Source organism: Orcinus orca, chromosome 20 (assembly GCF_937001465.1).
Source record: "Orcinus orca chromosome 20, mOrcOrc1.1, whole genome shotgun sequence".
Taxonomy (NCBI): Eukaryota; Metazoa; Chordata; class Mammalia; order Artiodactyla; family Delphinidae; genus Orcinus; species Orcinus orca.
Window position 1 is genome coordinate 18,661,183 of NC_064578.1, and position 11,705 is coordinate 18,672,887.

The window sequence follows — 11,705 nt, forward strand, 5'->3', positions numbered from 1 at the left end:
TAAAAACCTTACTTTCTGTTTAATCTGTTTTGCCAAACAAACACAGTGAAAACTTTAGTCTGACTAATTGTACAGAAAATAGAATTTGTAACCAGTAGCAAACATAACAGGATAGACCTAAGTCCCTGGCAAGCTGGATCTCCATCAACAGGTCACCTAGATCCCCTTGTCGATGGCCTCCTGGGAGGGAGGTCCTAGGAGGCAGAGGCACAGATCTGCCAGTCCCCATCAGAATCACAGGCTGCACCTGGGAAGGAAAAGCACAAAAAGTAGAACTGATGTTACTTGGATCTCTTATCACTACACACAGAAGAGTTGTCTCTGATTGCCGGCCAAACTCAAGGTTCAGTTGTTTTCCCAAAGCCACAGTCCTTGGGCATCTCGCCTGCATCCCTAGGGGATAAGTTTCAAGTTCAGTGGTTCTGAAGCCTCTGCTTAACCAGAACCTGCAACATAAACTTGGGGTTGGGGAGTGAAGGTAGGGAGGGGTAGACAAAGTCATAATTGCTGGTGTCACCAGTGCAGAGTCTGAGATCCCAGACTTCAGGACCTTGCTTCAGGAGGAAACAAGAGAGGGTGCTTGGTCACCAGCAAAAGAGTCCAGCTGCCCTAAGGCTCAGTACTGCCAACCAGTGCCCCAGGAGTATGAGGGAGTTCAACAGCAGTGGCCTCAGGTCCCTCTAAGCTGGCAGGAGTCTGGGAGTCCCGAAGGCCGAAAGGGGACTCGTTCACATTCCGTGCTTCTTGCGGATGACAGCCATGGCCAGCAGCCTATCCTTCTCGCGTAGTTCTTCACGGAGTTTGGCTTCGGTGAGACGCAGGTGACGGATGCTGCCCTTCATCTCCTTCATCTTCACCTCCATCAGCGCCAGGATGTCCCGCTGCTCGTTCAGCTTGCGCAAGAGCTCCTCCTCTGTGGTGCCTGACGACAACGAGTACGAGTGGTCGGAGCCAGTATCAGGGAAGCCCTCTTCCCCGACCACCACCAACTGGGGGCCCATGGGGCACTCGGCGGCCTCCAGCCCTGCTGTAGCAGCCTCTAGCTCCGACGCAGCGGCTGCGGCGGCTGCGCCCTCTGCGGCCGCGAACTCCACTTGCACCGTCAGGTCAATGGGCTTCACATCTTCTCCCGTGGGAGTGGTGGGAGCCGGAGGCACGGATCCCGGAGGCTGGCTGCTGTCCACAGCAGCCTGAAGGGTGAGGAGCACAGCCGCAGAAGCAGATACCAGGTTCGGCTGCAGCTGGGCGGTCTGGGCAGTGGAGGCGGACGGCGACGGCTGCTGCTGCTGCTGCTGCTGCTGCTGCTGCTGCTGCTGCTGCTGTTGTTGCTGCTGCTGCTGCTGCTGCTGCTGCCTGCGGCGGGCGGCTGCGGCCCCCGCGGGTCTGCGTGCTACTTTGCGCTCGTTGACGCCGCGCAGCGGGAAGATGGTGGGGACCCGCACCGTGTAGGTTTTGCGGCCGCCCTGGAAGTGAACGCTGCAGAGACGGTGGCCCGTGGTGGGCTGGAAGGTGGAGAAGCACCCACTGACGCCGGCACGGGACACATTCTTGAGCCAAAGGCGCCGCAGCTCAGCGTCCTTGGGAAACGTGTAGAAGTGCAACGCCTTGTCCCGGTGCGAGTTGTTGTAGCAGCCTGGCACGCAGCACGTAAAGCCAGGCATGGCTGCGCCGCGCGGCCCGGCCCAGCCCACCGGCCTTCTGAGCCTTTCGACGGCCCGGTCGGTATGCCGCCGCCCGCCCCTCGACGGGCGGCACCGCGCGAGGCCTTCGGCGGCCTCCCACTACTGCCGCCCGGCGCGGCCGGCGTGGCCCGGCGCCCCGTGCCCAGAATACGCCTCCCGTCGGCCCGCGCCGAGCCAGCCGCCCAGCCGCCCGCCTGCGCTCCAGAGTGGGCCCCAGGGACGCCGCGAAGGACCGCCTGGGAAAGAGGACTACGCCCCCCACAATGCACCGCGGCAGAAGCCGCTCACTTCCGGAGCGGGGCGCGCTTGTTCCGGTCTCTTTGCAGGGCACCGCGACAGCCCACGTAGAGCGGACTTTTCCCCTACACGGCTCACCCTCGGCGGACTAGAGAGGCGTATTCGGTTGGAACTCTGTCGCTTGGAGCGCCCTTCGCAAGGACCTGGAATCCTGATGGGGGTCGGGCGGCGCGCGTCTCTCCAGTGCGCAAGCGCCCTGGGCATGTGCCCACGGAAACTATAAGTCCCGAAATGCCTTGCGCTAAACTTGGCGGCTGCGGCCTGGAGCGCCGCCTAAGGGAAAGGTCGGATTGCAAGCGGACCAGGATTCGGACGAGGTTGTGTTGTTCGCCGGAAGCGGTACCCCAACCCTGAGCTGCTGAGTCCACGGCATTCCTGCGGGGGAGGGGAGGAAGGACCTAAGCCTCAGCGCCCCAGAGGACCTCAGGGAGCCCTTTTGCCTGAATTAGACTCTCCCCCGACTCAGATGCCGCTTGCCTTGACTGTCTTATTGACCTAAACATAGTCATCACTAGGCGCCTACTGTGCACCGAGCATAGTGCAGGGAGTTGGGAACCTTGCAGGAACCATACCGACCCGGCCTGACTATAGAGGGATGAGGGTCAGACTTTTGGATAATAGATGTGAATGAATGCACACTAATGGATGTCTAATCACAGAAATAAACGCTCCAAAAAAAAAAAAAAAATCAACAAGGGAGAGGGAGAAGTGGGAGGCGGAGGCCCAGGAAGAAAAAATCCACGAAAAGCTTGGTTAGGGAGGAGTCGCTGGTTTTTGCCCGGGAACCAGCCTGTAAGAACCTGAGGCAGGAAGGAGCTAGGCTCTGCCCTTAAGGATCCTCAAGGGTAGCCAGAATAGCAGAAGCTCCGAAAGATAACAAACTGGGCCAAGTTAAAAGATTTGTGATTTTATTCTGCCGGTGACTGGGAACTGTTGGAGGGGTGTTAAACGAGAGGTTGGACAGGATTTGTATTGTAACAAGTCACCTCCCCACTCCCTCGACTTCCTTGGGGAAAGTGTTCTAAAGGGCAAGAGAAGCTGTGGAAAACCAGAGAGGAGGCCAGGCACTCGTCATGGAGAATTACCTGTAAGCTAGCCCTCCTTTGCCGAGTTCCCCGTTTCTCCCACTTCTTGCCGTTCTTCACCCTTTCTCCTGACTCTCCTTCCTCACTTTTTTCTCTTCTGATTACAGACCACGGGTATGAATTCGAAGCCTAGTTTATATATTATTTCTAATTATTTGATATAAAAACAAAATAGATCGGGCCTTTTAAAAGTTTGCAAAAGCACTCCAAGTTAACTGTCACTTTTTTAGTTATTCCTTTTTATTTTTGGCTGCATTGGGTCGTTGTTGCCGCACACGGGCTTTTCTCTAGATGCGGCAAGCAGGGGCTACTCTTTGTTGCAGTCCTTGGGCTTCTCATTGCAGTGGCTTCACTTGTTGCAGAGCGCGGGCTCTAGGTGCGCGGGCTTCAATAGTTGTGGCGTGCGGGCTCTAGAGCACAGGCTCAGTAGTTGTGGTGCACAGGCTTAGTTGCTCCGCGGCATGTGGGATCTTCCCAGACCAGGGCTCGAACCCGTGTCCCCTGCATTGGCAGGCGGATTCCTAACCACTGTGCCACCAGGGAAGTCCAAGTTTGTTATTCTTTATTGTAAAACAGACCCACACTTAAAATGTTCTAGAAACATAAACGACAATGGGGAAAAAAAGAACTATTTTTCTGGTCCCAACACCCAAACATTACCATTGCATTTCTGTTTACAACCAATGTAATCCTTGGTTATTTGTGTGGGTTTTTTTTAATTTATTTATTTATTTATTTTTGGCTGTGTTGGGTCTTCGTTTCTATGCGAGGGCTTTCTCTAGTTGCGGCAAGCGGGGGCCACTCTTCATCGTGGTGCGCGGGCCTCTCACTATCATGGCCTCTCTTGTTGCAGAGCACAGGCTCCAGATGCACAGGCTCAGTAGTTGTGGCTCACAGGCCTAGTTGCGCCACAGCATGTGGGATCTTCCCAGACCAGGGCTCGAACCCGTGTCCCCTGCATGGGCAGGCAGACTCTCAACCACTGCGCCACCAGGGAAGCCCCCAGTTTTTTTGATTGTTTGTTCGGTTTTGGTTTTGCTTTCTTGTGTTTTTTGGCCACACCACGCGGCTTGTGGGATTTTAGTTCTTGGACCAGGGATTGAATCCAGGCCCTCGGCAGTGAGAGCGCAGAGTCCTAACCACTGAACCACCAGGGAATTCCCCCAGTGTTTTATTATTTAAAACAATATTTATGGGGCTTCCCTGGTGGCGCAGTGGTTGAGAGTCCGCCTGCCGATGCAGGGGACATAGGTTCGTGCCCTGGTCCGGGAGGATCCCACATGCTGCGGAGCGGCTGGGCCCGTGAGCCATGGCTGCTGAGCCTGCGCGTCCAGATCCTGTGCTCCACAACAGGAGAGGCCACAACAGTGAGAGGTCCGCGTATCGCAAAACAAAAACAAAAACAATATTTATAAAATATTATTATTATTTTGTCTGCATTGGGTCTTCGTTGCTGCACACGGGCTTTCTCTAGTTGAGGCAAGAGGGAGCTATTTTTCGTTGCAGTGCACAGGCTTCTCACTGCAGTGGCTTCTCTTTGTTGTGGAGCACGGGGCCTAGGCGCGCAGACTTCAGTAGTTGTTGCTCGCGGGCTCTAGGCTCACCGGCTTCAGTAGTTGTGGCACTGAGGTTCCGTAGATGTGGCTTGCGGGCTCTAGAGCGCAGGCTCAGTAGTTGTGGTGCACGGGTTTAGTTTCTCCGCAGCATGTGGGATCTTCCCGGACCAGGGCTCGAATGTCCTCTGAATTGGCAGGTGGATTCTTAACCGCTACACCAGCAGGGCAGTCCCTGTGTTTTGTTTTGTTTTTTTGACAAATAGTAAATATAAAGTTTAATCAATCGTGTAAACACAGTAAAGACAATCTATGCAAACACAAATAATGCTGTGAAAAGTAAGCTCATTCTCAAATTGTTTTGAAAAGTTTTTAATGTTTTTTCCATATTATCCAGTCCAAAGCTTTACAAATAATAAATAAATATTGCACTTAGGTGGTTGATAGTGATCGCGGAAATGTGCCTGCAAAGGGCTAGCAATTTAAGCCAGATAACACAAAGGTCAGATCTAAATGACGAGGAATATTGATATGATTTTCCTCTGCAGTTCTCTAATTTTGAGAAGCAAGAATCTTATTTTTTCTTTGCTCTATTTTTTAACATAAGCACAAATATGCCCACGCCACTGCCAGTATCTGAAACTTTACACATAATTTAGGAGCATGAAGGAGAACTCCACAGGAAACTCAGAGCTCAAGTTCTATTTCAATTCCCATTAAAATGTAAGAAAGGGGGCAGGGGGCTGTCAATTGGTGAAAATATGGTAATGGAGTCTCCAGCATTAACAGAACTTTTGAGAGCCGAAATTTATCTCAGAATTGCTGATGTTTGGAGATTTTAACATCTCTGCTGGATCACAAACAGCCCACTAGCCTCTAAGCCCGGAAACTGATCTCTTGTGATAGATACAGGTCCTATAGACACATTGGTCTTTGCAAATGCAAATCTGATCAGGTCACATATAGAATACAGTTATTTTTTTCCTGGCCCAAATGTGTCTCTCCTCATCTTCGGAGAGGGAGATGAGAATGAGAGACATTCTCACAAATAGTCCCTGCTATTTATTCATGACCTGGCTTATTACTTGTCAGATCCTGAGTTAAACATTATCTAATTGACTCATTACACACACACACACACACCCTTATTAGGTGGTTATCACCCTCACCTTACCTTAGGTGAGGAAACCGAGACTTCGACTGGCTGCACATACTTGCCCAGGCTCAAGGTAAGGATGCCCGCAAAACCCGTTTGCTACCACCACTGTACACACCGGGCGAAGCCGGCGGCAGGACTAGAACTGCAATTCCCGTGGGGCTGTGCGGCAGCCTCGCGAGAGTTGACCTAAATTCAGCAGCATCGCGAGAGTTGGCTTAAATGTGGCGGCGGGAAGGCAGTGATCTGAAGCGGCTACTGAAGGCCAGCTGCTGAAGCGGCTGGGAGGGCTGGCTGCTGAGGCGATGGCGGACAGCTATAGCCGGGACAGCGAGCCTACGACGCGCACGCTGCTACGGCGCGTGCTGGATACAGCGGATCCTCGCACCCCGCGGCGACCCCGGAGTGCTCGGACTGAGTATGTGAGGGCGCTGCCCCAACACAAGAACAACCTGAGGGAGTGGGCGATGGGGTCCAGAGCTGACCCTGTTTGGAGACGGAAACTGAGTCTCGGAGAGGAGCAGAGTCCAGGGCTCTGAGAACAGGTTCCTTTCTCCTCGCTGGGATCGGGTCAGCTGTTTGTGCGCCCACCCCTGAGACTCCAGGCCGCTCGGGACCTCAGAGCTCAATTATACAGGCGTCCTTGGGGGTCCGCTTCTGGAAGCGAAGGATAGGTGCTCAGAATCTGGACCTCTGCTATGTTCTCTAGGCCAGTTTTCTCCAGAGTATGTCCAGGCATCTGCCCTGAACAGTCTTCCAAGCGGTTCCCAGCTGAAAGATGGGAAAGGAGTTGCAGAGCGTAGCCTGGGTAGCAGTCAGGAGGCAGGAACTGGAAAGATGCTTTGCTAGAGAGCAGCGAATTTGGCCTGACGTGGTGGGAGTGTCAGTGGGTGAGGGCTGTGGTGAGCTTATGGTGCAGAGAGGGTGGAAGATGGCATCTGCTGACTTCCTGGGGCAGTGCAGTTCCTTTATAGACAATGGGAAGCCATTCATTATAGGTTTTAGACCTGTGAGTGATGAGGTGGGAGTTGTGCCAGAGGAACATTTATGTGGTTCTGGAATCTGAGAGGGGATTGGATTGGAGAGAGTAGGGCTGGGGTGACCCATGTGGAGGTTGCTGTCAGACCCTGACTAGTACTTAAAAGGTTTAAAAATATTGAAATATCCCTGAATTGTTTTAGTGTCTAGAATGGATACATTTCCAGTTGTTCCTCTTATCTGTGTGGTTAACCCCTATTTCTGCTGTAGTCACCTCAGTGAAGCCTTCCTAAGCCCTTCTCTCTGGCTGGGTCATCATATTCCTTCTCTCTTCCCATACCCCTCGGCTCCCTTTCATCCACAACCCTGTTGACATAGAACTGGGAATAGGGCTGTGGGAGGGCAAGTGGTTTCTGGTCCCTGTCCCTGAGGGTAAAGGACTTCAGCCAAGATCCCTGACGAAGACCCGTCGCTAGTTCACCCTCCCTACATAATTCTCACAGTTGCTGCTCTTTACACAGTGTCCAGAGAGCCCTGCTTCAAACACCTTCCTCTAGGAGGCTGAGGAGCCAAACAAAGACGACTGCCAGGCGTTGTTCTAATAGAGCCAGGGTAAGTGCTCTACCCGCTGATCACTACAGGGCTCTGGTTGCCTTCAGGGGCTCTTGAGTTATAGCTCTGCTCTGGAGCCCACCTTGAGGGACTGTCAAGGCAAAGGAACAAATTGATTGCTTGATGCTTTTACCCAAAGTCTGTTGACAGATTGGCCCATGTTCAAGCCAGTGGACACTTGGAGGAACAGACACCCCGGACTCTGCTGAAGAACATCTTACTAACTGGTGAGTGAGCACTGGCCTGCAGTGAGAATCAGGCACCAGCCCTGTGATATCTCTCATTTAGGGCAGCCTTCCCTGCCAACTCCACTCTCTCCTTGCTATTTCTACAGCCCCAGAATCTTCCATCCTAATGCCAGAGTCAGTGGTGAAGCCAGTGCTGGCACCGCAGGTGGTCCAGGCTTCCAGACGGGAAAGCGGTCGGGGCAGGTGCAGTAAATTCCCTCCTTGGGCTAGGCTGCTGGGCATTACTAGTCAGGGAGCCTCTTGGGGCTCTAAGAGCCGGAGTTGGGTGCCCTGGCTTGTCTGAGAAAAGCTCCATCCTTGTAGCCTGGAGTTGCAGCTTCCTGAACTTGAGCCCCCCACAACCCTGGCTCCAGGTCTGCTGGCTCTTGGCAGAAGGAAGCAGAGACTGAGGTTGTCAGTGTTTCAGCAAGGAGTGGACTTGGGACTGCCTCCCTCCCAAGGTGAGGTCCTGGACAACACCTGTGGCCACCCTCTCTGTCCTCTGGAGAGACTGAGGAGGACTGAGAGAGGCCTGGGTAACTTATTATGGTTTCTTTTTACATCCTCTTGCAGAGCCTCATGGGAATGCTGATGCGTCTTCCCTCACCAGGTGCTGTTGCCTGTTCCGGGAGTTGGTGGAGGAGAGGCTTGGGGAAGGGGGTGCTGAATAGAATGCAGTCTGGCCATAACTGCTCCATGCTCACAGCATGGTGGCTGGGTTCTAAGAGATGAGAGCACCGGGGCAGCTGGGGGACTCCTGGGGTGGGGGAGGGTGGTTGGACCTCAGGTACCTGACTTTCCTTTGTGCCTTGTCCCTCCCATCAGCTCCCTCGACTTGACCTTCGCCACACCTCTGCAAACACAATCAGTGAAGAGGCCTGGTTTGGCCCGCAGACCTCCTACCCGCCGAGCTGTAGATGTGGGTACACTTTTGCAGGATCTGCGAGATACTTCCCTGGCCTTGGCTCCTCCAGGTAAGGTTGAGATTTCTGTCTTCTGGCCTGTGGGGAAAGTTTCCCCCCATGATTGATGGGAGGTGCTGCTGAGTCCAGGGTTGCTCCTCTCTCCTTTGAGTCAAGAACAGTGAGCAAGCCTGGCCAGTAGGTTTATGAGGACTTTCTGCTTTCTTTCTGCAAATTGCCTCTTGTCTTCCGGGGGCCCAGTCTTAGTCCCTCAGTATCTTCCAGGACCCCATATCCTTGAAGAGCTACAGGACTGAGGGTAGGAAAGGGGTGTGATATGGTGGCTGGAGCTTATTGGGAGGTTAAAAGAGGCTAGGTTTCAGGATCAGCTGTTCAGTCAGAGCTGACCTGGGAGCCTGATTCCAAAAGACAAGTCAAGTTCACCAGGATAAGAGAAGGGTTGCAGGCAGAGGGACCTGAATGAGAAGTGGAGAATGGAGGCATGGGTGAGCAGATTGGGTGGGGCAACCTATGGAGCCTGGGAATGCCAGGCTAAGGAGCAGGAAGGTAAGCAAGGAGAGCTGTGGAAGGGAGATTAGGCTTAGAATAGGCTCAGTCTTCTCTCTCTGAGGGCCACTTGGGCAAGCTTGTGGGTCCACTACCCAGGCCCTGGTGACTGGCTAGCAGAACAGCAGGTGGGCATGCAAAACACTGAGTGCCAACTGGACCTTGATCTCCAGATGACAGCCTCAGAACCCCTGTTGCTACTCTGCCAACAGACACAGTGTTGGAGGACACCCAGCCCTTCTCCCAGCCCTTGGTTGGCCGTTCCCCCAGTGTGCACCACTCCCTGCCTTGCCGCTCTCACTCTGGGGCTAAAGATGTGGAGAGGGCTGCCAGTCGCAGGACATGGAGCAGTGGGCTTGGGCTGCAGAACAACGGTGAGTATGTGGGGCACGCAACCTGGAGCCAAGCCTAGCTTAAGCAAGAATTGGCATTGGTGTTTTTTCCTCCTCAGGCCCATATATGTACCCCGTCACCCCCGAGTCCCTTTGGAGGGCTGTTGATCCCTCCATCCAAGAGCAGAGTCAGTGTTGGGCCAGGAGATTCCAAACCAGTACCCTGGGGCTGCCTCTGGCCCTCTTCCTTCCTTGATGGGCTAGGCTGGGTTTTACTACTCCATCTTTACCTTTCTCAGGGCTACAGCCCTGGCCTACTGCTTTTCCAGCCTATATTCTCTCCCCTTGATTCAGGTGCTGGGAAAGCAGCCCAGCTTCTGGCAGGAAAGGTGGAGGAGGTTGATGCCCTTGCTATGGGCTTTCCGAACATCAGCAGTAATATCTCTGGAGAAGGTGGAGTAGAGCCCTTACAGAATGGAGTAGGTGAGGAGGCAGAGGAAAGAATGGAAGAAAGCTTGAGGGAAGTGGAGAAGGCAGCAGAAGCACAAGGATCCGCCAGAGCAGAAGAGCTTCAAGGACACATAGAAGTGACCGAAGCAGAGGGATCCTGGGGGGCTGTCGAGGCCAAGGAGCCAGAAGGATCTTCAGGGGATGAAGACACCTCTGGTAGAACAGGTAAGGGGCCCAGTGCAGGGATCAGGGGGTGGGTGGGTAAGGGACAGCTGTGTCCCTGGCCTTGGAGGAGGGGCTTACCTGGCTTGTGTTTCTGGGCACAGGTGGTCTTGGGCCAGGGAAACTCTGAAAGGCCCCTTGCTTGGCTGGAGCTAGATGGAGCCCTCGAGGAACAGGATAAGGAGGCTGTGGGCCTTCAGGGTTGAGTGAGATGGTCTGGCCTGTGCCCTCTGTAACCCTGCCCTTCCTCTGCAGCAAGCCCAGAGTTGGCCTCCAGCACCCCAGAGTTCCTTCGGGCCAGGCGACTTCAGTTTCTTGAGCCAGCTCCACCGCCTAGCACTGCAGTGTAAGATCCCACGACCCTGTTCCACATGGGCCTCTTGGAAGGGGGCAGGTACTGAGGTTGGCATTGGGTACCACAGAGTTATCACTCTTATCACTCTTATCACTCTTCCTTTAGGTATATAGATGATTACCCAGGAGAGCACCCTAAGGTGGGCTGGATGGGGCCCACTCAGCACATCTGTCTGGTGCCTGCTTGCAGGGGCTTAGAGGAGCCTGGGCAGGGGGGAAGTGCCTAGGTTAGTATGCAGTCAGAGAAGGCTTCCTGGAGGAGGATTAGCAGAATGGGACAGGCAGAGTGGGCTGAGTAGGGGGAATGTCCATGCCAAAGCCTGAGGATCATGGGCCTGAGCAAGTACTGGTTTGTATGATGAGGCTAGACTGGGACATTGTGTCCAGATTGTGGAGGGTTGGGGCCCCAGGGAAAGACCAGGCTTCTACATAGCCCCCTGTCCCCACTGCCCCCCAGAAATGGTTGGAGCTGTTGGTCCAGCCTGGCCAAGGAGCACAAGGGCCCCAGTCTTGGCAGGAGCCAGCAAGACTTATGTTTGATTAGCGGCCTCTTTAGGTAGCAGCAGTTCAGCTAACTCTGTTCACTCCTTGCCCCTAGGTTACCTTCAGAGCCTCCGGAGCCTCTGTCGGCCAGGCTTCCTCCCAAGCCCCGAATCCCTGGCTCCAGACCCCGTCAAGATCCCTACAAGACTGGACTGAACCACTATGCGAAACTCTTTAGCTTCTATGCTAAGATGCCTATGGAGAAGAAGGCTGTGGAAATGGTGGAGAAGTGGTGAGTCCTTGACACTTGGGGTGGGGAGAGAAGCCCCTCAGATCATGAACAGTCTGTTTTACCCCTACTTTCTTGGCAGCCTGGACAAGTATTTCCAGCATCTTTGTGACGACCTGGAGGTATTTGCTGCTCATGCTGGTCGCAAGACTGTGAGGCCAGAGGACCTGGAGCTGCTGATGCGAAGGTAAGTGGATGGAAGCAGGGAGGTGCTGGGTGTGGGAGTGCTGGCATTGATTCTCTCATTCTCTATCTTCCTCTGCTGCAGGCAGGGCCTGGTCAGTGACCAAGTCTCCCTGCATGTGCTCGTGGAGCGGCACCTGCCCCTGGAGTACCGACAGCAGCTCATCCCTTGTGCATTCAGTGGCAACACTGTCTTCCCTGCCCAGTAGTGGCCAGGCCTCAACACCTGCCCTGTCCCTACCTGGGGCCCCTTGGCCCCACATACACTTCTAGGTTTCCTCCCTGCCCCCCAGCATCAATAAAATGTCACAAACAGAATATGCTGTGCTTTGG

General features: G+C 54.0%; 2 protein-coding genes across 3 annotated transcripts; one reads left to right on the forward strand and one right to left on the reverse strand.

Annotated features, from left to right (window-relative positions):
- THAP11 (THAP domain containing 11) lies at positions 1-2,042 on the reverse strand. Its single transcript, XM_004273174.4, has one exon. It carries the CDS (start codon positions 1,659-1,661, stop codon positions 729-731), a length of 933 nt encoding a protein of 310 aa, XP_004273222.1. The 5' UTR covers positions 1,662-2,042; the 3' UTR covers positions 1-728.
- Positions 2,043-2,164: 122 nt separating this feature from the next.
- CENPT (centromere protein T) lies at positions 2,165-11,690 on the forward strand. Of its 2 annotated transcripts, none has more exons than XM_049703990.1 (13): positions 2,165-3,066; positions 7,273-7,363; positions 7,503-7,590; positions 7,698-7,794; positions 7,915-8,051; positions 8,164-8,200; positions 8,416-8,564; positions 9,272-9,433; positions 9,746-10,066; positions 10,319-10,409; positions 11,016-11,192; positions 11,272-11,376; positions 11,458-11,690. In XM_049703990.1, the coding sequence occupies exons 1-13, from the start codon at positions 3,053-3,055 to the stop codon at positions 11,579-11,581; spliced, it is 1,593 nt and encodes a 530-aa protein (XP_049559947.1). In that variant the 5' UTR covers positions 2,165-3,052; the 3' UTR covers positions 11,582-11,690. The 2 variants fall into 2 exon arrangements, with proteins under 2 accessions (XP_049559947.1, XP_004273221.1); XM_004273173.3 differs by lacking the exon at positions 2,165-3,066 and adding an exon at positions 6,057-6,191.
- Positions 11,691-11,705: the final 15 nt, after the last annotated feature.